The sequence below is a fragment of the Dreissena polymorpha genome, chromosome 8, assembly GCF_020536995.1.
Source record: "Dreissena polymorpha isolate Duluth1 chromosome 8, UMN_Dpol_1.0, whole genome shotgun sequence".
NCBI classification, from domain to species: Eukaryota; Metazoa; Mollusca; class Bivalvia; order Myida; family Dreissenidae; genus Dreissena; species Dreissena polymorpha.
In genome coordinates this window covers 56,195,690-56,222,433 of record NC_068362.1, presented here as the reverse complement: position 1 = coordinate 56,222,433, position 26,744 = coordinate 56,195,690, and the positions used below count along the sequence as shown (strand labels likewise).

Sequence of the window (26,744 nt, the reverse complement as noted above, 5' to 3'; positions counted from 1 at the left end):
AAGAGGAGAAATCAATAACAATACAGAGGTATACAACAAGTGGTTTTAATCCAACCCTATTGATGATAGACCACATGCAAATTATCTGAGAAAATGGAAATGTCATTTCCGCCACTGCAAGGCCAACTGGCCTTCACAAAGAGTTCGGTGGAGTTTGACAATGGAGGGTTCGGGATTACCGGGATGTCGGGCTTCCTGTCGGAGAGAGAGCCGGAAGAGTTTTCCGGACAGCCCCGTGTCTTCACCAGCACCGATGGGGAGGAGGCAATCAAGTGTCTGCGAAAGGCATTTCAGGTTAGAAAACGAAAAGGGCGTATTTTACACATATTTTGTACTGAACTCAGTTTGTATATGTGGTTGTGAAACTGGGAGCAATAAAGTGCCTGTTAAAGGTGTCTCAGATTAGGAAAAATGGGTTTATTTTATACATTTTTTCACCAAATTCAAATTGGTATATATGGTTGTGAAATTGGGAGAAATATGGTGTCTTCAAAAGACTTCTCAGGTTAGAACCAGAAGGGGTGAAACACATTTTTATGTCCCCCACCACTATAGTGGGGGACATATTGTTTTTGCCCTGTCTGTTGGTTTGTTTGTTTGTTTGTATGTTTGCGTCGAATTTTAACATTTGCCATAACTTTTGCAATATTAAAGATTGCAACTTGATATTTGGCATGCATGTGTATCTCATGAAGCTGCAAATTTTGAGTGGTGAAAGGTCAAGGTCATCCTTCAAGGTCAAAGGTCAAATATATGGCTTCAAAGCGGCGCAGTAGGGGACATAGTGTTTCTGACAAACACATTTTTTGTTTTCTCTGAATTGGAATTGGTATAGATGGTTGTGAAATTAGGACTTTTTTTGCAACCCATGCGAAAGCAAAAAAATCTTACAGGACATGTCAGGTCCGATAACCTTTTTAACTTACCGGACCTCACCAGATTTTACCAGACCTTGTTCTTATACCAAACAATAGAAAACAAACTTTTATTGCTTACTAGTATTTTTATCATGATGACAATCTTAATGGTTAAAAAGTCTAAATACAATAAAAAAACAACTAAATTTAAACAGCCGCTTGTACGTCTGACTTTCGCATCAAATCTTGAAATGGAACAGACAACGGTCGTGTTGTTCCCCGCTTTTGATTTACAATCATCACAAGGATTGAAATCAGTAAAATTCAATTCAACCAATAAAAAAAAAAGGTGTATCCTATGTCACAAAACAAGGTGCAATATTTGACTGGTTCTAAGAAGTTTGTAACATCACCATCAAAGATAGCAAATTCTACTGGATGGTAAAATCCATTTTATTTGAAAGCTAAACAATCTATCGAAGTAAAATAACCTGTTCGTATTTTTTTTACATATTCCTGTTTAATCAAAACTAAGTTTTACATATTGTTTTTATTTTTTCTGACACAAGAACTGACAGTTTAAGTAATAATACGGGACCTCAGCAAATTTTATTGGAGATGTCCCAAGTCTTTCGCATGGGTTGTTCATGCTGATTGAGGAATTTAGAGCATGTTTAATCTTCGTTACTATCAACATTTTCAAATTTTAGGTGTAAGCCTAAAAGGGGGCTATTTATAAATAACATAACATAAAAAATGCCTTGTTTTGTTTTATTAATAATTATGTTAGCAGAATAAACTTTATCAATAATTTCTTTCTAGCAGAATAGCGTAATGCCATCAAAAACCTCACCAAAACACATTAAATAAGATAGCAGAAATACTGCTATGAGAATTTATTTGTTTTGTTTATATGGATTTGTTGTATTTTAACCCTTTGAGCGCTGGAACCGGATTTTGAAGGCCTTTGCAAACAGTTTGGATCCAGATGAGACGCCACAGAACGTGGCGTCTCATCAGGATCCAAACTGTTTGCTATTCTGATAGTATTCTTTGAAAAAAATCGAAGAAAATGCTAATTTTAGAAATTTAGCAGACAACATTTTAGCAGACGACAAATTTCCCAGCATGCAAAGGGTTAAGTCTTACACAGCAGTCAGTCTAGATTAGCAGATTTATCAGTGCTAAGTGCAAATACTTTAGTTTCTGGAAACTGTCCTACTTGAATTACAGGTAGGGGAAGTATGGACAAAGAAATTATTTCATGACCTAACCCCAGTCCACACTCATGATATGAACCCACAATCCTTGGATTTGTAGTCCTGGGGACCGTTTCAATTAACATCGTAGTACACATTTACGATACGATACATTTTTCGAAGATGCATAATTGCCAAAGTCCATATCATATGATTATACATTTTCAGTACTTAATTAATTGTATTGGCATCTCAAGCGCCGTATATATTTGATGAGCTTGGAGAACTAGTTTCTGTTCTTATAAAGATTACAAATTTCTCTCTTAAGTTAAAATTGTCGTACGATCGTTTATAAAACAGCCCCCTGGACTCTATTTATTGAGCTAAGTGACCGGACCTTTATTGATCTACGTTTAAATTAGTGTTGCTCTGGGAAAACAGGGCTAAATGGGTGTGTGTAAAGTGTCATCCAAGATTAGCCTGTGCAGATTGCACAGGCTAATCAGGGACGAGACTTTTGGCTTTTATTGTTGTGTCAAGGAAGTCTGTTTTTAGGCATTAAGTTTGGCGGAAAGTGTTGTCCCTGATTAGCCTGTGCAGACTGCAAAGTCTAATCTGGGATGACACTTTAAGTCCAAGCATATAGCCCTGTTTTCCCATAGGCAGGCTCAATGTTTTCCTTCATTCATAGGTGTTACAACCTGGGAACCATGCAGCTCGCAAGCCATCGGAGAACGTCTCCTCTGGGTTCATCCACTGCCGTCACTCGTCACAACTCGGCAAGCGCTATGTGAATCTCCGACACCACCTAGAGGAGCGTGCAAGAAAAGAGCTCCTTAGAGACTGTTTGTTCCGACTGAAAACTGGCGCCATATTTGTACGTGACCTTCAGCACCTGGTGAAAAACGAGTACAAAGTCTTCTATCATATAAGTCACGACTGTGTGACGGAGATTCCCGAAAGTAAGATATTCTGTCTCAATGCACTGTGTGAGGACCTACGGACGCTGGTAGGCGACTGGAAGTGTATAAAACAGAAGCTTCACACTAACCGGTGGCTACAGCCAGTGCAAGGAGCGTTGTTCTTTCAGTTGGATAGGATAAAATTGGTGTTAGACCAGTTGATACAGTCTTCAATATGGTGGCTGGAAAAGTTTGTCGTTGTCGGTTTACAGGTGTTTGCTCACGGAAGCGTGGACACGTTCACGCATGAAATGATTTGGAATGTAACACGAGGCCTTGAAGATTTAAATAAAATAATAAACAGCTTACAATCACCCTCACCTACCTCAAAATATGGCTTACAATCACCAAATGTGCTCAGGCTGCACGGGCTTAGTGCGGAATCAACTAATTCATTTGCCAGTTTAGGCGAGTATGTTAAATCTTTGCCATTCACAAGAGTGCTATCAATTTTGGCGAACGAACGGTCAAAGTACGCCGCTCTCGAGACTCACAGATTTTTCACGACAAGTCCAGAGTTTGTGAAATTGTTAAATTCTGGGAAACTTCCGGAATACATATGGACTGAGGAATCTAGTCATGCAAATGACAAGCTAGAACGTGAGACGTCGGACTATCATACCGCCACTGGCAGCATGACGTCTTTGAGTGCGGCCATTTTGAAAATTGGCAGTGTGCGAGCACCGGATTTATCCGACTCGGACTCTCCATTAGTTGAACTCGGACGTCGAGAGCATGCTTTCGCAGAAAACTTCCTTCTTGTTGTGTGCAATTCCACAAACTTACTGCGGCGAAACGACAGTAGACCCAGGAAGGTTGTGAAAGGTTCCCAAAGTTTTTCGGGTTCAGATAAACCCCCTCGGGGAGAAACCCCAGTGTTGTCGAGGGCGGATTCCATGAGAAAGTCTGTGTCCTGGGGAGACTCGGCTGACAGCTCAATAAAATCCCAGCTGACCTCAAGGTGGGTACATCTTTCTGTCCTATTTAATGATAGCTCAATAAAATCCCAGCTGAACTCAAGGTAGGTACATCTTTCTGTCCTATTTACTTACAGCTCAAAAAAATCCCAGCTAATCTCAAGGTGGGTACATCTTTCTGTCCTATTTACTGACAGCTCAATAAAATCCCAGCTGACCTCAAGGTGGGTACATCTTTCTGTCCTTTTTACTGACAGCTCAATAAAATCCCAGCTGACTTCAAGGTGGATAAATCTTTCTGTCCTATTTACTGACAGCTCAATAAAATCCCAGCTGAACTCAAGGTGGGTACATCTTTCAGTTTCTGTCCTATTTATTGACAGCTCAATAAAATCCCAGCTGACCTCAAGGTGGGTACATCTTTCTGTCTTATTTACTGACAGCTCAATAAAATCCCAGCTGACCTCAAGGTGGGTACATCTTTCTGTCCTATTTACAATGTACTGACAGCTCAATAAAATCCCAGGTAACCTCAAGGTGGGTACATCTTTCTGTCCTATTAACTGACAGCACCATAAAATCCCAGCTGACCTCAAGGTGGGTACATCTTTCTGTCCTATTAACTGACAGCTCAATAAAATCCCAGCTGACCTTAAGGTGGGTTCTTCTTTCTGTCCTGTTTAACCCTTTACCACTTAGATACATATTTTCACCCATTTGAAGTCCCTAAGAGTGTTAAATTTAATATAAGATCTTTCTTATTAGCTAGATTCAAGTTTTTTAAAGCTTCATCTCCAACATTATATACTGATAAGCAGCAAACAGCATAAAACCTGAACAGACTGCAATTAAGTTACTTGCAGGCTATTCTGGTTTAATGCTGTTTGCACATACATGTAGCTATTTTCACTTTGCTTATAAGTGGGAAAGGGTTAAAATTACTGCTACTGGTTGGCAAGTACTTCTGTAGAGTAAGTAATATGTTGTTGACATTTTTACATATTCAGAAAAATGCAAATGCAAAAAAAATAATATTTTGTTATGTTGATAGTCTAAAATGTTTGTAACTTCCTGGGGAAATGAACTTTAGTGCACATGTGGAAAAAATCCCCAAATCAGCTTCCCAACAGTGTAAAAGTATTTGCTTGAACCAGGGTTTTTTTTGGCCCGATTTTATAGCCGAAATTCGGCTATGTTCCCAATCCAAAAAAGTATACTTTTTTCCCAAAATGTGGCAAAAAATTCCCAATTCCCCCCCCCCCCCAAAAAAAAAAAAAAAAAAAATAATTTTTTTTTTAGAAAGAAGTGTCTTATGCGTATTTTATCTCAATTTTAATTCAATTACATCTAACAAAGTTTTTTATGATTTTGTTCTTTTAATTTTAATGATAATAAAGTGTTATATCAAATTTAGTATTTCCCTAATTAGGGGACTTTTCGTGTGGAAAAAAAAGGCTAATGAATTAATTTTCCCAATTTCATGAAAATGCCGATAAAATTCCCAATTCCAAAGCCATGGGCTATTTTCCCAAAAAGTGGAAAAAAAAACCTGCTTGAACTGTCTGTACATTTGCAACAAGCAAGAACCGATGATGCTTACTTTTAAGTTTTGCTGTTTAAATAAAAAAGAATAATAAAAAATCCCACAAGGAAAACATATTTCATCCTGAAGGTACTCGCAAACCAGTATGATAACATGTAAAGTATACATATGAGTCTTGATTTAAACATAGACCAAAAATTAAAATGATGATTAAACTCTATGATCGGATCTCTAGCAGCTTCATACCTATATTATATCCATGTAAATGTATGTGTTTTATGTTAATATGACTTGAGTTGAAGTTATTCAATTTGAAATTTGTGTACATGTATATATATATATATATTGCATTGAAACATTGACAAGTAATGATCAACAATCTAATTTTTAAGATGATTTTTAGGTGAAGGACTGTTGATTTATCTCAAATATGTAAAAATGTTGATAACATGTATTATGTGAGTAGATTCATTTCTTTAAAATGCTAAGTTAACTCATTTAAAAGCAGTCTTTATAGCACAACCACATGCAAAATGGCTATGAAAGTATTGATTTAACAATAATGGAATGTCACATTGTGTTTGCATGTCATGATACTTTAACTCCTATATCATTGTACATACATGTGTACTAGTTATTGGATAAACAAACAGGGTTGGTCTCAGAGGACCAATACGATATGTCAACATAAATTGCTACAATGTGTCAAGGTTTAAAAAAAAAGATTTATAACAATTTGGTTTTATCTTTTGCACACTGTTAATTGAATATACAGCTTTATGGTTGTCATTTTGTGTATTTACTGTTTGTTTTCTGGCAATATTGAAATGAATAAGCAATAACTGATTCCATCTTTTCTATTTCATAATTGTTTTGCTGATACTCTATTATTATGGCAATATAAGTATCTGCAATTGACATTTGGGATTTATGGTAATGTCTTGAGACTAGTTCAACTTTCTGAGGCAATCTCTTGCACGACGGTTACATTACATTCAACCCTGTGTTGGGCTCAGAACGGACTATTGTTATGAAAGCGTCTCATTCATGTCATGATCATTCCAAGCGTTCATCATTGAGGTTACAGTATACTAAACAATCTCTTGCACGACGGTTACATTACATTCACTGCTAAATAGAATACCATCTCATAACATGATATCTTATATCAGTCTTAATGCATTATTATAAAATTGATGTTTTTTTTTTGATGTTTAGAAACCACCATACATAAATACGTCGAAGCAATACCTAACGTCACTCAATAAAAAATATGTTCAATTGTTTACATTTGTGAAGTGCGTGGAATGATTCCATCTGCGTAAATGGGCAATAAAATAGTTCCGAAGAGTTGCATTAAAACTCACAAGTTTTGACACGATTTATCGTAAATTTCAAAGTCATATTTCTTAATTTAATGCATGCGATCTTAAATATCCACTCAAATATACATTGAATGCGTTTGTTCGGTTTTATCTATTTGGTAGACAAAATGGCGTGCTGAGCCTTATGCAGAGTTGTATGTGAGAGCAAGGAACGACAACTCTGCGTGGAGATTGTTTCTGAGGGTGCACAATATATCAATGGTCATGAATGGTGTAACCTGATACCCCAATACGCAGTTTCATACCATATGTGTGTATATTGGGGTCAAAATAATCTTGTTCTTCATTGCTTTGACAAAACCAAGGTTATTTTAATTATAGAATTAAAACTTAAAATCCATACACATGCAGACCAATAGAATGAAAAAACATTACATTTAAAAACCAAAGTGTTTCTTAACTTGAATATGTTCTGAATATTTTGACATTTTACTCTACATAGATTGTGTATTACACTGCTTTTAAACCTTTCCCCATCAGTAACAAAGTAAAAATAGCTTTTACAACCAGCATTAAACCAGAACAGCCAGTGTGAGTCCCTTGCAGTCTGTTCAGGTTTTATGCTGTTTGCTGCTCATCAGTATTTTAAGGTTCAAAATGAAGCCTTTAAACCTGAGTCTAGTAAAGAAGATTTTGAATTTGATTTGAATTACAAAGGACTTCAAACACATCAAATGGCATTTATAATAGGCAAAGGGTTATGTGAAAACGTGTATGACCTAATGTTTTTAACATAAATGTACTTCAGGGCTATTGTTTTAACAAAAAAAAGAACCTTTTTTGTATTTCTGTAAAAAACTTTGAAAACAAGTAACTAGCAGTCTGTTCAGGTTTTATGATGTTTGCTGCTCATCAGTATCTTAGGGTTGGAATTGAAACCTTTAAAACTTGAATTAAGTAAGAAAGTTATTTAATTAAATGTAACTTTTAAGGGACTACAAATGCGTGAAAATACGTATCTAAGTGGTAGAGGGATAATTAAACAACAGTTTCTGAATTCAGGTACATGGACCTCTATTGGAACCATTTCGGCACCAACCTGTACACGATGTTCTACGAGCCTTGCTGGGCACGAGTGACCTCTCTGTACTCATCAGAGATTGGGAGCACCCTCGTGCTCAACACCATCGTCATAGCGATCATGAAACACATGATGCAGCACGTCTGCCTCAAGGGTGAGGAGTTGTCCCCCTTTTGTGTGAATTTCTAGAAAACCAGTTTAGCAATTTATATTATGGTATTATATGAGCTTTGATCTGGGATAACACGGCTTAATGCATGTGTGGTAAATGTCAGATTAGCCTTTGCAGTCTGCAATCAGGGACTATACTTTCCGGCTAATCTGGATTTTTGCAAAGACTTTCTGTAAAGGAATAATACCAAAATGGAGGAAAGTATTTTCCCTGATAAGCCTGTGCAGACTGCACAGGCTCATCTAGGACAACACTTTGTTCACATGCATTAAGCCCAGTTTTACCTGAACCAGGCTCATTTGATAAAGTAATGTTGTACATTGTACAAGTATGCACAATGACTCCTTTGCCACTTTGTTTGGAACATATAACATTAAGTCAACATCGCTAGTTTTAAATAAAGGTCTTTGAATAATAAATAGTTTGATGTTTTTTTTTTGGAGGAGCGGGTTAAATTATACTAATAAATGCAATTTAAAACATTTTTTGTGCTTGGTGATTTGGGGTCATTGTAAAAACTGTTGTATATCTGCACATTTTCAAAGCACAGTAGAAATTCCTTTAGAGATTATATGAATTTTAATTATTTTTAGTATGCAATAATATATGCACTCAAGTGAGGTTAAATTATCAGATTTGTTTTCTCTTGGTAGAAATTGTTAGTGTTTTGTGCACATGTATTTCATTGTGCTGGATCTTTATTGTCTCTACCATTTTAAAGTATTATAACCCTTTATCTATCTAATTAACTTCTGTTCTCCTGTACATTCGATTTTTAGCTCATCTATTTTTTGAAAAAAAAAAATGAGCTATTGTCATCACCTTGGCGTCGGCGTCGGCTTCAGCGTCGGCGTTGGCGTCCGGTTAAGTTTTGCGTTTAGGTACACTTTTCTCATAAAGAATCAATGCTATTGCATTCAAACTTGGTACACTTACTTACTATCATGAGGGGACTTGGCAGGCAAAGTCAGATAATTCTGGCTTGCATTTTGACAGAATTATGTGCCCTTTTTATACTTAGAAAATTGAAAATTTTGGTTAAGTTTTGTGTTTAGGTCCATTTTATTCCTTAAGTATCAAAGCTATTGCTTTCATACTTGCAACACTTACTAATATCATAAGGGGACTGTGCAGGCAAAGTTATGTAACTCTGACTGGCATTTTGACAGAATTATGTGCCCTTTTTATACTTAGAAAATTGAAAATTTGGATAAGTTTTGTGTTTAGGTCCACTTTTTTCCAAAAGTATCAAAGCCATTGCTTTCATAGTTGCAACACTTACTAACTATCGTAAGGGGACTGTGCAGGCAAAGTTATGTAACTCTGACTGGCATTTTGACGGAATTATGTGCCCTTTTTATACTTAGAAAATTGAAAATTTGGTTAAGTTTTGTGTTTAGGTCCACTTTTTTCCTAAAGTATCAAAGCCATTGCTTTCATACTTGCAACACTTACTAACTACAGTAAGGGGACTGTGCAGGCAAAGTTATGTAACTCTGATTGGCATTTTGACGGAATTATGGGCCCTTTATACTTGAAAATTTGGTTAAGTTTTATGTTTTGGTCCACTTTATCCCTAAAGTATCATAGATATTACTTTCATACTTGGAACACTCTCAAACTATCATAAGGGGACAGTAAAGGACAAGTTGCATAACTCTGGTTGTCATTTTTACCGAATTATGGCCCTTTTTTGATTTAGTAACTTTGAATATATGGATACATTTTGTGTTTAGATTCACTTTACTTTTAGAGCATCAAGGCTATTGCTTTTAAACTTTAAATACTTTCATGCTATCATGAGGGTACTGTACCTGGCAAGTTGAATTTTACCTTGACCTTTGAATGACCTTGACTCTCAAGGTCAAATTATTAAATTTGCTAAAATTGCCATAACTTCTTTATTTATGATTAGATTTGATTGATACTTTGACAAAACAACTCTTACCTGACATACCACAATTGACTCCAAACCATCCCCCACGCCCCCCCCCCTCCGAATTCCCCCCTCTCCCCCCGAATCCCCCCTCAATCCCCCCTTTATTTTTTTTAAATTAAAGATCATCTAATAAATGACCACCACACCCTCACACTATACAACCCCCACCCCACCCCAAAAAAAAAAAAAAAAAAAATTTATACCCCCTGTAGGATGGTATATTGCAGTTGAACTGTCCGTCAGTATGTCAGTCAGTCTGTCTGTCCGTCTGAAAAAAACACTTTAACATTGGCCATAACTTTTTCACTTTTTAAGATAGCAACTTGATATTTGGCATGCATGTGTATCTCATGGAGCTGCACATTTTGAGTGGTGAAAGGTCTAGGTCTAGGTCAAGGTCATCCTTCAAGGTCAAATGTCAAATTTATGGTGTCTGTCCGTCTGAAAACTTTTACATTGGCCATAACTTTTTCAATATTGAAGATAGCAACTTGATATTTGGCATGCATGTGTATCTCATGATGCTGAAAACTTTGAGTGGTGGAAGTTAAGGTCAAGGTCATCCTTCAAGGTCAAAAAAATTAATTCAAAGTGGCGTTCTCATGAAGCTGCACATTTTGAGTGGTGGAAGTTCAAGGTCAACCTTCAAGGTCAAGGTCATCCTTCAAGGTCAAAGGTAAAAAAACAAATACAAAAATTTAAAGCGGCATTTTCATGAAGCTGCACATTTTGAGTGGTTGAAGTTCAAGGTCAAGGTCATTCTTCAAGGTCAAGGTCATCCTTCAAGGTCAAAGGTCAAAAAAATAATTCTAAGCAGCGTTATCATGAAGCTGCACATTTTGAGTGGTGAAGGTTCAAGGTCAATGTCATCCTTGAAGGTCAAGGTCATCCTTCAAGGTCAAAGGTCAAACAATATTTTTTTTTAATTAAAGTGGCGTTTTCATGAAGCTTCACATTTTGAGTGGTGGAAGTTCAAGGTCAAGGTCATCCTTCAAGGTAAAAAAAATAAATAAACAATTTCAAAGTGGCGTTCTCATGAAGCTGCACATTTTGATTGGTGGAAGTTCAAGGTCGAGGTCATCCTTCAAGGTAAAAAAAAATCAAAATCAAAGCAGCGTTCTCATGAAGCTGCAAATTTTGAGTGGTGGAAGTTTAAGGTCAAGGTCATTCTTCAAGGTCAAGGTCATCCTTCAAGGTCAAAGGTAAAAAAATAATAATAATTTCAACGCGGCGTTATCATGAAGCTGCACATTTTGAGTGGTGAAAGTTCAAGGTCATCCTTCAAGGTCAAGGACATCCTTCAAGGTCAATGGTCAAAAAAATAATATTTCAAAGCGGCCTCCTCATAAAGCTGCACATTTTGAGTGGTGGAAGCTCAAGGTCAAGGACATCCTTCAAGGTCAAATGTAAAAAAATAAAATAAAAAATCATTTGTAAGCGGCGCAATAGGGGTCATTGTGTTTCTGACAAACACATCTCTTGTTTTTTTCAAACATGGTTAAAAAACACAAATATTTATTTTTATTATTTTATTTTTGAAATACCGTCCAACCATCCCACCCAAGAATCCCCCCCCCCCCCCCAAAAAAAAAAAAAAAACATTTTTTTTGCATTTTTGGAAGATAATGTAATAAATGACCACACCCCCACACTATACACCCCTCTCCACTCAACCCCTCCATCCTTTGTGATTTAAATCGAGATAGGGCCCTACACCTTTAAAAAGAAAAATGGATGAGCGGTCTGCAACCGCACGGCGGTGCTCTTGTTTAAATCCCAGTTCTCCTCCAAACAGACACAGGCCTGAAATCTAGCCAATCAGGTAGGCTGTTACATGCTTTTCCCATGACCTCCTGCACTGCTTGCAATATTGTGTGTTGTCGTTCCAGTTTTATAACTTGCTTCAGAAGAAATTCTCCCAACACAAGCACCCACATATATGTTGGCAGTATTTGCACCTCTTGCTGGTATAATCCAATCAGAATGTTCAAATTAAAAGAGATTAGTGTGACAAGGAAGCTTTATGTCTAGAATTCCTAAAGCATTAAATGATCTAACGTCTTTATGACGTGATAAGGCACGACTGGTACCCGACAATTTTGTCCTGTAAATTTGAAATAATATTCTAAAAGACCGATAGGAAATTCAGACCCTTAACCCTTTGCATGCTGGGAAATTTGTCGTCTGCTAAAATGTCGTCTGCTGAATTTCTCAAGTTAGCATTTTCTTTTATTTTTTTTCAAAGAATACTATCAGAAAAGCAAACAGTTTGGATCCTGATGAGACGCCACGTTCTGTGGCGTCTCATCTGGATCCAAACTGTTTGCAACGGCCTTCAAAATTCGGTTCCAGCACTGGAAGAGTTAAATGCAATTTTAGTGAGCATTTTTATCTCATCTGTTTATATAAAGGCATGCTATTCCACAAGCCCAAGATCTAAGCTATGTTGAAGTTTTTTTGTGAGCTAGTTTCTCAGGAATGGCTTGTTGGATTTCATTTAAACATTTAATGTATATTCCTCATTATTAAAAATATAAAAGCGGCTCTGCTAAAAAGATCAAAAACAGAATGAGATGTTTTCTTGCAACTTAGATACAAAGTGTACATACTTAGATGTGTTCATTACCGTTTGTAGAATTGATTTTTTTTTTAGCTCAGGTGAGCTTTTGTGACCGGTCTTTGTCCGTCGTCCGTCCGTCCACATTTGTTCGTAAACACTCTAGAGGCCACATTTATTGTCCTATCTTCATGAAACTTGGTCAGAAGATTTGTCCCAATGATATCTTGATCGAGTTCGAAACTGGGTCATGCTGGGTCAAAAACTAGGTCACTAGGTCAAAAAAAAGCAAAACCTTGTAAACACTGTAGAAGTCACATTTAATGCCCAATCTCCATGTAACTTTGTCAAAATGTTTGTCTTAATGATATGTTGGTTGAGTTCAAAAGTGGTTCCAGTCCGTTGAAAAACATGGCCGCCAGTGGACGGGGCAGTTTAAATTTCCTTATTTGGCTATAGAGAAACCTTGTAAACACTCTAGAAGTCACAATTTTTGCCAAATCATCATGAAAGTTGGTCAAAACAGTGGTTTTATTGATATCTTGGACGAGTTCGAAAAAAAATAAAAATGGTCCAGATTGGTGAAAAAACATGGCCGCCAGTGGGTGGGGCATTTTTCTCTATATGTATATAGTGAAAACATGTGAACACTCTAGAAGTCACATTTTTAGCCCAATTTTAATGAAATTTGGTCAGAACTATTGTTTCCTTGATACAAGAGTTGAGTTCGAAAATGGTTCCGGTCAGTTGAATAACATGGCTGCCGGGGGGTGGGCAGTTTTCTTATATTTATATATATCTCAGATGAGTTTGCAAATGGTCCCAATCGGTCAAAAAACATGGCTGCCAGGGGGGTGGGGCAGTTTTCCTTATGTGACTATATATAGAGAGAAACCTTGTGATTGAACACTTATAGAAGTCACATATTTTGCCTAATCATCATGAAACTTAGTCAATACATTGGTTTTATTGATTCCTTGGACAAGTTGGAAAATGGCTCAGATCGGTGAAACACACTTTTTAGCTCACCTGATTGCTCAGGTGAGGTTTTAGTATTGGTCTTTGTTTGCTGTCCGTCCGTCCACATTTGTTTTGTAAACACTCTAGCATTAACATTTCTTAAGCATTCTTTATCAAAATTGCTGAAAAATCTCAGTCAAGTTTGATGATGAGCAAATCACATAATGAATGCCATAATTATTGCCCTTAGATTGTCCTAATTTTCATTATATTATACAAAATCCTTGTAAACACTCTAGAGGTCACAATTTTGTTTCAGATTTTATTAATCTTGGTCATAATATTTATTTTTGTAAGCAAAGTTTGATGTTTGGTAAGGGGGGGTTAACTCAAAATATAGGTCACCATTTTAAATCTTACAGAAACAAAAACACTCCATACGCCAGAGTTTTGATTCAATAATGATGAAACTTGACCAGGATGTTTATGATCTAGGTCAAGTTTGGCATTAGGTAAACATTGAATGAACCGACTCCGCTCAGGTGAGCGAACTAGGACCATCTTGGCCCTCTTGTTTATTTTATCACTAAGTATCCTGTGGAACAAAAATGCTTCACCTTGAGAAATACTTTCTTTTCATGCAGATGTGTATGTTAATAAAATATTTAACATTTATTTATGTTAATAAAATATTTACATGACAAATAGAATATATTTTTGGATTTAAGATCTACAGAACATTTTAATAAGTTTGACCTCAGTTTATATTTGCTTCTTGTTCATGGATTGTGTACTTAAACTACTATTGATTTGTCGGTGATTGATATTTGCTCTAGTTAACAAAGGCTACTTGGAGAGTTCAATGGTTGGTTGGATTGAGTCATTTGTTAAGAAATCTGACAAATCAAATGCCTCCAGTATTTCCAATTACATTGACACCATTATTGATCAAGTTGTGCTTATAAGAACACAGTAGGAAGTTTTTTCATCAAGTCCCCTATCATGTAATTAGAAGTGATCCTTGACCAGCATTATTGACTAAATCATGCTGTGTATTTATAAACATTTCTTACTGTTTCCAATCAAATCACAGACATTTATTTTGCATCAATCAGGCATAGAGGAGTTTAACCAGCTTTTGCACACAATTGTGTGCATTTTTTTTATAGCCATAGCATATAGTGTTAACTACCTCTGTCCATTTGTTTGTGTGTTGATGTGGGTCATTTTGTTTCCTTCCAAATACATGTCATGCAGAAGGGGTTTCAAAATAAATTAGCACACATAATCATCATTTCAAGATGATGTGACACACAACAACCATAACACATGCTTCAATGTCAAGGTCACAATGGAGACTTAAAGTTTTTGCATATTCCTTAAATGTATATAATATATATAATGTCATCCCTTGTTATGACAGAACATAAAGCTTTAATAACTAATAGCCACGGATAGCCCCATGTTATTATTGTAGGTTGGGGCACGACCCCGTGTTACCCTGTTTACCATGGAGCTCCTGATTGTGGTATCCCCATGTTCTTGCCCTACCCCCAACCAGGTTTGTATGCATGCTGTGTGACATGCATTCACCATGGCAACCAATTTGTGAGAAAAATATTTTCTCTCCAGATGTGTTCATTTGACCTTTTATTAGCCTAAAGTCATTACCCTGTTTAAGTCATTAGGCATTATATCCACAGCCTAGTGAAAAAACATACTTATAATATATTTGAGCCATGCTCTTTGAAAAGGGGGTTTAATGCATGTGCATAAAGTGTCATCCCACATTAGCCTGTGTAGTCCGCACAGGCAAATCAGGGACGACACTTTCCGCCTAAAGTGGATTTTCACTAAGAAGAGACTTTCTGTTAACGAAAAATAAAAGCTGAAAGTGTCGTGCCTGATTAGCCTGTGCAGACAGGCTAATCTGGGACAACACTTTATGCATATGCATTAAACCCCCTTTTCACAGAGCTCTTGTTCAGAATTCTGTTGAACTGCACATAATCACAAGCCTCTTTTCACGGTTATCATTATTTATATATGTAAATGATTCAGCATAATTTTGAAATGTAGATGTATCAAAATTGTATAAATTTAAAGATTGCTTTGCCATAAATAAATGTAATGATGTGAACCTTAAAATCTGATATTTTTATTTTTAAGTGATGGTTAAAGTTTCTGTATGTTTTTCGTTACTTTTAATCTAATTGCATACCCTTTGCATGCTGGGAAATTTGTTGTCTGCTAAAATGTTGTCTGCTGAATTTCTTAAATTAGCATTTTCTTTAAAAAAAATTCAAAGAATACTATCAGAATAGCAAACAGTTTGGATCCTGATGAGACGCCACGTTCTGTGAGGTTTCGTCTGGATCCAAACTGTTTGCAAAGGCCTTCAAAATTCGGTTCCAGCAGAGTTAAAAGATAGGCTGCTAGCAATGATATGCTTTACTTGTTTGTACTTGTCCCCAGCTCATATGCTTGATGTGGGAAAACGAAGTGTGCAGTTTTGTTTGTAAAATGAGCCGCTTTCTGGAGAACACTGGGCTAAATGCCTGTGCGTAATGTGTCGTCCCAGATTAGTCAGTGCAGTCCGCACAGGCTAATCACGGATGCAACTTTATTCTTTTTCTTTTAGAGAAAGTATCTTCGTAGCAAAAATCAAGTTTAGTCCTAAGATGTCGTCCCAGATTAGCCATCGCAGTCCTCTGTGCACATGTCGTGCATTCTCAATTAGAATGAACACCCACAGAAAAGAGTAAAAAAATATGAACTTTGCTATATTGTCAATTGAATGACGTTTTTAGAATCCTAGATGACTTACTTATGAGTTGTGTAATTTTCATCAGTGTACTCGTTATCTTGCAATGGTTGTTAATTCGAGATGACCCTGACTGTTACTAAGAAGTGCTAAAAAGGTTCGTGAAAATGGTTACCATATAATTTAAGGCACCATTCAGTAATATATGATCAATTTAACGAAATTGAAACACATTCCTTTGGATAAAACAGTTGTTAAACTTTATACTTAATAAAAAAAAAAACTTATCTGATAAGTCAGCTTCATAAAGTTTAAACTTGGTCTGAATCTTTGGCAAAATATCATCGAACAACTATATAAATATCAAACTATTAAATCAATTTTGTTAAAGACAATATCATCCCATATCGGAACAATAAAAACGCATATTATGCTGTTCTACACCAAACTTTATTCTATTACTTGTTATTTAAAGAGTAGCGAAAACTGTACTACAACATTTATCTTCAGGGAACCAATTTAAGTAAGACATTGTATGTGTAAAATCACGAACCTTTTAGTACATTCTAAGAACAATATAACTATTTGTTTTAGATTTATACTTGTTTCTGATGGACAGAAATGTAAAATATATGTATTATTTTAAACAATTTTATTCAACCAAACTTGTAAAACACATTTTAAGAAAAAAATATTCTGAAAATATCCTGTCTTTTTTTTTAATTTGTGAGCTATTGCTAAATGTTAGAACATATTAACTAACTCTGGTAGTGAACCACAAACAAGAAGAAACTATGTTACTAACTTCATTATGTACATAAAGAATTATATGTTTATATGAACCAGTACACTCCCACAATTATAAATAATATGGTGTAATTGCGTAAAATATGTTTTTGTTAATCACGAACCTTTCACAAATATTCTCGCACATACTTTTATCGCACATACTGTTCAAATAAACTCGTAATCTCTACAATGTGTTATTAAACTGTCACTATTTTGATGATTTAATGACGAAAGTACTATAAGACAGCAAACTGTCAAATCCATCTAGCTTAAATTTTGACTATAGAGTATAGTATTTTGGAACCTTATGAACAAGTGCAGTACATAGAATATACAAGGTTTAAAACAATTCGAATATAACAAAATCAAAACACTTATAACTCTGTATTTTTAATCATTGTTTTACAAACACAAACTATTCACACAGTTACTGTAAAAGACTGACAAAGCAGACCAACAAAACAATGCATCCATTGGTACAATCTCGGAAGAAAGGCTTGTTACGCTTTGACGCTACCATTATTGGCGTCAAAGAAAGTTTGAATTAGTTGAAGTTCTTGTTCTTCAAACTTGAACGCTCTCTTGGTCCTACCTGTTGGCTTTGGCTTTCCGATCTTAGTACGTATGTCTTCACATTTTAACCATATTTTGTCTCTGGACGCGTGCCACTGAAAAGTCATGCACAAATTAGATTTCATGAAACTGATTTCTAGTTCACTTTCGTCTGTCGACGATTTTACCAACATACCACTTATTCAAGTATACTGCGGCCACAAAGTCTCCCTTGCTATACTCATCAATATTTTAACTTTCATCTTTTGTAGAGGTTTGTTCACTTGTTTCTAGCTCATTGAACCTTACATTATCACTTGTAGACTTCTCACCCTTTGGTTCGTTGCAGTCCATTTCAAGGTCATTTGGTGCCGTAGTCTGCTTATCAGGTTCTTGTACTTGAACAGATGGTTCACTTGTGTCAGCTCATTGAATCTTCGATCCATTATCACTTTTAGACTTCTCACCATTTGGTTCGTTGCAGTCCATTTCAAGGTCGTTTGGTGCCGTAGTCTGCTCATCAGGTTCTTGTACTTGAACAGATGGTTCACTTGTGTCAGCTCATTGAATCTTCCATTATCACTTTTAGACTTCTCACCATTTAGTTCGTTGCTGTCCTTTTCAAGGTCGGTTGCTGCCGTAGTCTGCTCATCAGGTTCTTGTACTTGAACAGATGGTTCATCCGCTTTTCGTTCACACCTACTTATTGTCACTTTCTTCCAATGTTCACACATGTCTCCTGTTCTAAACTATGAGCAATAACAGCTTACATTGGCTACATACACATTCGTAAGCTCCAGTCCACCTACTATTGCATGAAGCTTCATCGTTCCTGGAACCTGTTTAATCACAACTCTGCTAAGTTCTTCAGCCTTCCTTGTACACTCCTCACTGGATACAAATATGAAATCAACGTTTTTCATTGTGCAATGGGTAGACTGAGTCAAGGCATGAAATTCGGCTGGGTCCTGTATTGTGACTTTTCCCATGTTAACAGCTTCATCAGCAAGTCTCTTAGTTAGCCCGCCCAACCCATCACATGGGCCCTTCCCATGCCCTGATTCGAAATTCCAGGATGCTCCGAATAACTCTTCATGCCTTTCCACTGCGTCAAAGATGGTTTGTTCCGGTATTGACTCGTCGGACAATCCGTCCAATAATGAATCCGATGTTTTCACTTGTGGTATTGCTTTGTCCAAGAAAGCAAGAATGGTTGACGAATTATGTCCCTGCTCATCGGAAACCATAACCATACTTTTATGTGAAAGCGTGTCTTCGTCTCCCTTGTAATAAACTACTATTGAGTGTAAGGAGACCCCTCTTTTGTTCCAGTACGCTGTTTGTATCTCTTCCACCGTTTCGCACGTGTAGTTCTCTGCGAAATCCATGTGTAGAATGGCATCTGTAGCTTTCAGGTTTTCTTTCAGCTGCTTTATTTCCTCGTACTGTCTCTTCACTCGGTAAACGTGTTCACTGAACGACTGCATTTGTTCCTTGACAAATTTCAAGAAATCTTCTCGTTTGAACTCACTTTTGACTATCTTCATAATCATTTTCTTTTTACCTTTCTCTTCCACAGGGACACGCTTCCACTGTCCAACTTTTATTGAATCTAGAATGTCATTTTCAAGTACATGATTCACCCTTTCATCTTTAACAAACTCCTCTGGGTTGATAGGTAGATTGAGTCCACAACCCCTCAACGCACGTGCAGATAACGACATATTTTGATGTTTAGTGCAAAGGCATGAACTTCGTGTGATGAATGCCGGAAGTTTAATGCTGCGAGGTCGTAATTTACAAAATGAGGAAAGAGAGAGTTTTACAGTTGGATTTTCACTCATAAACTGTTGATAAAGATTCTTCATGTAATCGGTCAATGTACGTGTTTGCTCTTGGCCATTAGGTGTCTTAACTTTATCTCTCTTCCCAGGGTTCGATCTTGAGCTATCATCTCGTGATAGAAAATCTATGACTTTCTGCTTGTACTTACTGGTCTCTCTTCTTCTTGTTATGTCATGTATGCTCAAACCGTTCAAGCAGTTTCTAGATAACCCTATGTTCTTGCTTACAGTCTTCTTCAATCCGTACTTCTTCAAAATTGAACCAATGTGTGTTCTGAGAGAGCCTTTCTCTGTTGGCTTTATGCCACGCTTCTCCGTTTTCATTAGATTTTGTACGGCAAAACTAAACAGGAATTGCTTGTGTACCTTTGACCTTTGTTCTTGGGATAATTTGCCATTTTCATCATACGTTTTGTTTTGCTATTTTGGTGTTAAAGTTTTATTTATATTCAGTGACTTTTCATTTTCCTGTTGAATAGAACATTCGATCACTTTCGTCAGTTTTTTTCTCTGCTTTTTTATATCTCTGTAATCTTCTAAGTGTTCTCTGGTATTTCAAGTGCATTTCTTCATTTTCAGCTTTCAGTCTGCGTAATTCTTTCTGCTTCTTAGCAAGTGCGTTTGATACTCTCCTTCTTGGTCCATTTCTTCTATTTGGAAATTGAAAGTCGACAACAAGCTGTGTGCTTTCTGATCGGCCTGTGTCGTAACCACTTGACTCTGGTGTCGGTTGGTCAAGGTCTCTTCTAGCTGTTTCTAACTCTCTTTCAAGTTTCTTCTTCTGCCGATGTCGACTAAGGTATTCTTTATTTTTTTCACTACGCTTTTCCTTTTCCTTTTTGGTTAACTTTTCTGCAGCAACGTAGTTTTTTCTCTTCCTGTTCCTTGCCTGTGCAAGGTATTCCAGATACCTTGCTGGATCCTCTTTCATTCACTTGCAGTAGTCCTGCATAATCTCTGCCCTTGACTTGGCCATCATGTATACCTACAATGTAAAAATAAATAATTTGTAAACCATTCTTTTTATTAACAACGTGAATTTTAGCGTTTTTTCTCATTGAAAGGTTCGTGACCATTGGTAACGAGCCTTTCATTTGAAAATGTGCTGTTAAGATTTGTTCAGCATGTATTTTAAGTATAAAAGTTTGTTGATTCATTTAAATAATTCATTTTTTACCAAAACATGTGTCCCTGTTAATATATATTGACATATGTTGTTTTTTTTAACTCAAAATTATTGGATTTATAGAATTTATTTACCAATAAACTTCAGCCTCTTCGTTATAATATCTCGAATTATAATATAGATACTTTTTCTCCCTCAAAATGAATATATTATACACTAGACAATACTAGAGACGATATTGAACCTTCATTTTATGTGTGAAGCATATAAAGTTGTACAGAAAAGCTCTAATAGAAAAGTTCATGATTAAATGTAACGAACCTTCCCTCATATATAACTACACATATTAAGGATATATAACATGAAATGCCTTAAATAAAGTAATGGCAATTGAACACAGCACCCTCTTTAATCAATGCCATGTCATAAAATACTCTGAATTTTTTTTCACACACACAATAAATCACAACTACTTACCGAAGGTTTCTGGTAAATTGTTTTTTACACAATGCGCTGTGTCACAGAAGCAACCATTTTGGAAAGAATGGTGACGTAATAACCGCATGATGTCATTAACGAACATACTTGTCAAGTACAAGCTGTGTTTCACGCGTGATTGTTAAATAAATATAAATTAATGCTGCACCTGCACCAACCTTTTGTCATGAACCTGTTTTCAACACATTTTCTTGTTCTTTACACGTATGAAAGGTTACTAGAATAGGTGAAATTCTTTCTCACAGGTTCCATCCACAGCATTCATGGTGTTAGCGGATGTAAATTTCGTAAACTTAGTGTGTAATAAAATGAATCGCGGTAGCGAACCTTTTCACTTTAAATTGTCTCGCAAAAATATGTGAAATGAGTAATTTAATTTCAAAATTTCGGAAGCATACATACTTACCCACATTATTAATTCATTATATGGTATAAATACATGCTTTAGAACACTTCAACTTTAAAAAATAAGAGAATTTCAGGTGATGATGTAGCCAGGTTTTTAACGTCAGTCCTTTTGTATGCAGTTTCAATGACAAATATTATTGAATAGAAATTAAAATGTTAATTATCATATTACGTACTTATTTCGCATTTTCCGAAACATCTGTGTTTAAATGATAATGTAGTGTCAAAAGAAGCCAAGTTTACTGTGTTTAATGCATCTGGATTTGTATTTATATTGTAAAATTTGGACGGCGACAGTAGCGAACCTGTCATTTTGACATATTTTATTATATTTTTTTCAAAAACGATGATTGGTATTTTTATTGTATATGTGCTGTGATAAGGATACGTATGGTTTTACCTAAAAATGTAAATAAGTGATAACCATCCAATTGCATTTGCGAAAAAATAAGCAGCGACAAGCATTTTAAGGGGGTGTTCATTCTAATTGAGAATGGCCGACGTATAAAGTGTCCTTCCAGAGCAGCTTGTGTAGTCATTAGCTAGGCATACCTGCATTCCCTAGGCGTACCTGCATTCCCTAGGCGTACCTGCATTCCAGCAATAAATGTCATGATGCTTGTGTTAACAGTGTTTATGTTTGTCAGCAGTGTTTATGTTTGAGTTGGTGTTGATAGCGCTGTTAACATGTGTTTTCTATTGGGAATGATGTTTTAGTGAGTGCAATATATTTGTACTAATGCTATTAGCAGGATGACAAGGCCAGACAAACAGATCTGTTTTTGCCATATACTAGAATATATATTTAGGTTTTTTAGAATATGTACAAAACTTACTGATGGTACCAACTCAGAGGCAGTGTGCTTTTACAGCTATGTGTTAGTATAGATAATTTAAATGACCTTTTTGGCATGGCTTTTACATTGCAATGCTTAAATGTCCCCCTTCAAAGAATAGGGGGTATTTTGTTTTGGTGGATGTCTGTCTGTTGGTAGACCAGTTCGTTTCGGATCAATGACTAATCAACGAATTGACTGATTGGCTTGATGCTTTACATGTGTATTGGCCTTGGATAGTAGATGACCTTGATTGAAATTGGGTTCACGAGGTCAAAGGTCAAGGTTACTGTCATTGTAAGTGTGAAAATAGTTGTCAATCAATAACTCCTCAACTTATTGACCGATTTGCTTGATACTTTACATGTGCATTGGCCTTGGGAGTAGATGGCCCATATTGAAATTTGGGTCACAAGGTCAAAGTTCAAGGTCACAATAAGTGTGAAAATCGTTCCTGATCAATAACTCTCATTGAATTGACTGATTGGCTTGATACTTCACATATGCATTGGCATTGGACAGTAAATGAGCCCTATTGAAACTTAGGTCACTAGGTCAAAGGTCGAGGACACTGTCACAATAAGTGTGAAAATTGTTTCTGATCAATGTCTCTCAAACAAATTGACCAATTACCAATTAGCTTGATACTTCACATGGGCATTGGCCTTGGACAGTAGATGAAGGCTATTGAAATAGGGGTCACTATGTTTTAGGTCAAGGTCACTGTCACAATAAGTGTGAACATCTGTTCCAATCAATAACTTGTCAATGAATTAACCAAATGGCTTGATACTTTTTATGTGCATTGGCCTTGGCCAGTAGGTGACCCTTATTGAAATTGGGGTCATTAAATCATAAGTCATGGTCACTGTCAAAATACATGTGAAAATCGTTTCCTATCAATAACTCGTCAACTAATTGACCAATTGGCTTGATACTTAACATGTACATTGGCATTGGACATTAGATGGCCTCTTTTGAAATTGGGGTCACTACTTCAAAGGTCAAGGGCACTGTGACATATAGCATTAAATTTGTTTCCGTTTGTAATGTCATGGAAGGATTGAGTGATGGGTGTCAAGGCCCTGTTTGGGGGGCATCTGTCTCTCACCGCGTAGCTCTTGTGATTTCAGCTTGCTAAATTGTATATGATGTGTTGAAAGAAATATTTCACTTATGGCATGTAACTTGTTGTGAATAACCAGTATATATTTTTAATAATAAAGTATATGTATGTATTGCAGAAAGCATACAAACTTGGTTTAGCAATAAGTTTTATGCTTGGTTTGTATTAATAAGTGTGTGATGTAATTTTGTTAATGAACTCAATGCATTATAACTCTTTCAGCTTAACATGTTTATGATTGTATGCTCAAATTTTACTTTTATTCCCTGTTTTGCATAAGTTTGGTTATATAAGTATAATTCGACCTGTTTTATTGTTCAAATAACTATACAGACAATAAGCTGTTACAAACAAATAATTGTACCTTCTAAATTGTACATGTATAACCAAGTTATTCAAGTTGTGTAGCCAAGTGAATAATTGCCTCAAGTATTGTTGGTATTTCTATGGTGTTAGACTACTTCGTCATTAGCATCTCCTGTCTCATTTGTTTCAGATCTGTTTCCACCGGCCAGTGTTACACCCATGTTAATGGCCGCCAAGAAATGTCTCCATGTAGCAGCATTTGGTGCCTGGGATACCTGTAAGTGCTGGTTGAGATATAGTTGGGTCTCAGTAACTGTAAGACTGGTTGGGGTAGAGTGGGGTCTCAGTACCCGTAAGACTGGTTGGGGTAGAGTGGGGTTTCAGTACCCGTAAGACTGGTTGGGGAATAGGCAAAGTGAAAATGGTTATGTGCAAACAGCATCAAACCAGAACAGCCTGCAAGTAACTCGCAGTCTGTTAAGGTTCAATGCTGTTTGCTCCTTATCAGTATCAAAAGCTGGAAATGAAGCCTTTAAAACTTGAATCTTGTAAGAAAGGTCTTTAATTTAATTAAATTTTCTAAGTGAATACATAAGTGTAAAAATACATATTAAAGTGGTAAAGGGTTAATGTACCAAGAATAGGAATGATTTTTCAGTATTTTATTAAATCTGATACCCCCGTGTTTGCAGGCATGTCTGAGGCACTGGCTTCTCAGAGGTCAGACAAGTGCTACCCATGCCCCCTGGTTGGTGGGGACTACAGCACGCGCACAGGCATGTTGCTGAGGGATACGTTCCAGCCTGCGCTACACCTCCTGAGAGAGCACCTGGCCGAGACCATAGAGCCGTCACATGGAGGTCGGTACTTGGGGTCTGAGACTTCATATGAGCTGGGCTAAGGGAATACTGGGCTAAATGTACCTCCTTATATTGTATGTCCAAGATTAGCCTATGAAGTTTGCACAGGCTAATCAGGGACAACTTTTTCTGCTTAGGCTGGATTTTTGTGTAGAAGAGACTTTAAATGAGAAAAATCCACAAAGGCTGAAATTGCTGTCCCTGATAAGCCTGTGCAGACTGCTGAGGTTTTTCTATGAGGACCCTTTATGCACTTTCATTTATCCCAGTTTTCCCAGAACAAGAATCATATTAAGGAACTTATTAGAAGTTTTAAATACAACAGAGTCTGAATATTGTTTTTATTGTTTTTAATTTTTGTTGCATTCAAGAGTAATAATTATAACAAGTCATTAGAAAGTCAGTTAGACTATTGTCTCTAGGGGTCTTGTTTTGGTGGCAAAATGGATTTCTGCCAAAGGGTTCAGGGTTCTATCCCTACTCTGGCAGAGTTCTCAAGTTTCTTCATGTCTCCGGTGAGGGACCAGAGCCGTTAGGATCTCTTGTCATTATTTCACGATCAATGAACAGCTCCTTACCATTCTGATTCATGACTTCAATGGAGTTCATTTTATAATTCATATGCATCAGGACTCCATATTAACGTGTATTAACGCATTAAAAATTAAAAAAAGATAACAATATTAAAAGTACGGTTCAATGTATTTCCATGTACAATCTGTGACACCCTACAGTACAGGCTAATCCAGTGGGTAGATTGCTTGATTACAGACTGGATGATTACGAGTTTATTTCTGGCTTGCCCTCATAACTTTTGTGGATATTAGTCCTGAAACTATATTTAGTTTAATTGTTGAAATGGGATTGCTGAGCTTCTAGGAAAACATGGCTCAATGTTCGTAAAGTGTAATCCAAGATAAGCCTTTGCAGTCTGCCTTAACCCTTTGCATGCTGGGAAATTTGTCGTCTGCTAAAATGTTGTCTGCTGAATTTCTAAAAATAGCATTTTCTTCGATTTTTTTTCAAAACAATACTATCAGAATAGCAAACAGTTTGGATCCTGATGAGACGCCACGTTTTGTGGCGTCTCATCTGGATCCAAACTGTTTGCAAAGACCTTCAAAATTTGGTTCCAGCACTGAAAGAGTTAAATGGACTTTAGCTGAGAAGATACTTCCTTAAAAGGAAAAATACCATAAAACAGAAGGTGTCGTCCCAGATAAGGTGTCGTCCCAGATAAGGTGTCGTCCCAGATAAGGTGTCGTCCCAGATAAGGTGTCGTCCCAGATAAACATTTGCCGACTGCACAGGCTTATCTGGGACAACACTTTATGCATATCTATTAAACCATGTTTTCCCAGAGCATTTATTGATTTTTTTAAGATTCAAATAGATGCACAGACAAACTCCATTTCAGGGATGCCTGCGATGGGGTGTGAGGTGGTGGCAGTTGCTATCAGACTAGTGGCCACGTCTGGGGCCTCCCTGCACTGGTGTCGCACCAAGACCCACCAGTACCTGGGCAGTATGGCCGTAGGCAACTTCCTGCTTATCTCACAGACCGACCTCAAGGTATGATGTCAGAGATTCTTTGTCATGAACCTTTTCCACTCAGATGCGCACTTTGACCAATTTGAAGAACCTTGGAAAACAAATTTAAATCAAATCCCTTTTTTACTAGATTCAAATTTTAAAGCCCTCATTTCCAACCCTAAGATACTAATTACTGGTAGCAGCAAACAGCATAGAACCTGAACTGACATAGTTACTGGTAGGCTGTTCTGGCTTTATGCTGTTTGCACATAGCCATTTTCACTTTTCTTCTAAGTGGGAAAGGGTTAATTATCACCAAAATCTGAGTATCTAGTATCTAAGATTTGCAGTTTTTCTTCTCAAAGCTTAACATTTGAAAATCCTATCTTTACACATTCATAGATTTATCTATTTTGCTATATCAGCTGCTGGTAGATGAGACGAGGACATCGCTGTACCAGCTACAGATGGTTACCAAGGCGCTGGGTCACAAGGAGGCTGGGGACAGTCTGTCTCCCATGGCAACACAGCTGGGACATATCATGGACAGCCTGCAGGTCAGTCTTAATAATCTCACGCACACAGGCTGA

The 26,744-nt window shown here is 36.7% G+C and overlaps 1 protein-coding gene across 1 annotated transcript; it reads left to right on the top strand.

Moving 5' to 3' along the window:
* Positions 1-26,744, top strand: LOC127840546 (uncharacterized). The gene is made up of 8 exons (XM_052368959.1): positions 1-294; positions 2,748-3,979; positions 7,866-8,038; positions 11,791-11,817; positions 23,952-24,038; positions 24,454-24,621; positions 26,039-26,193; positions 26,580-26,744. The coding sequence occupies exons 1-8, from the start codon at positions 94-96 to the stop codon at positions 26,742-26,744; spliced, it is 2,208 nt and encodes a 735-aa protein (XP_052224919.1). The 5' UTR covers positions 1-93.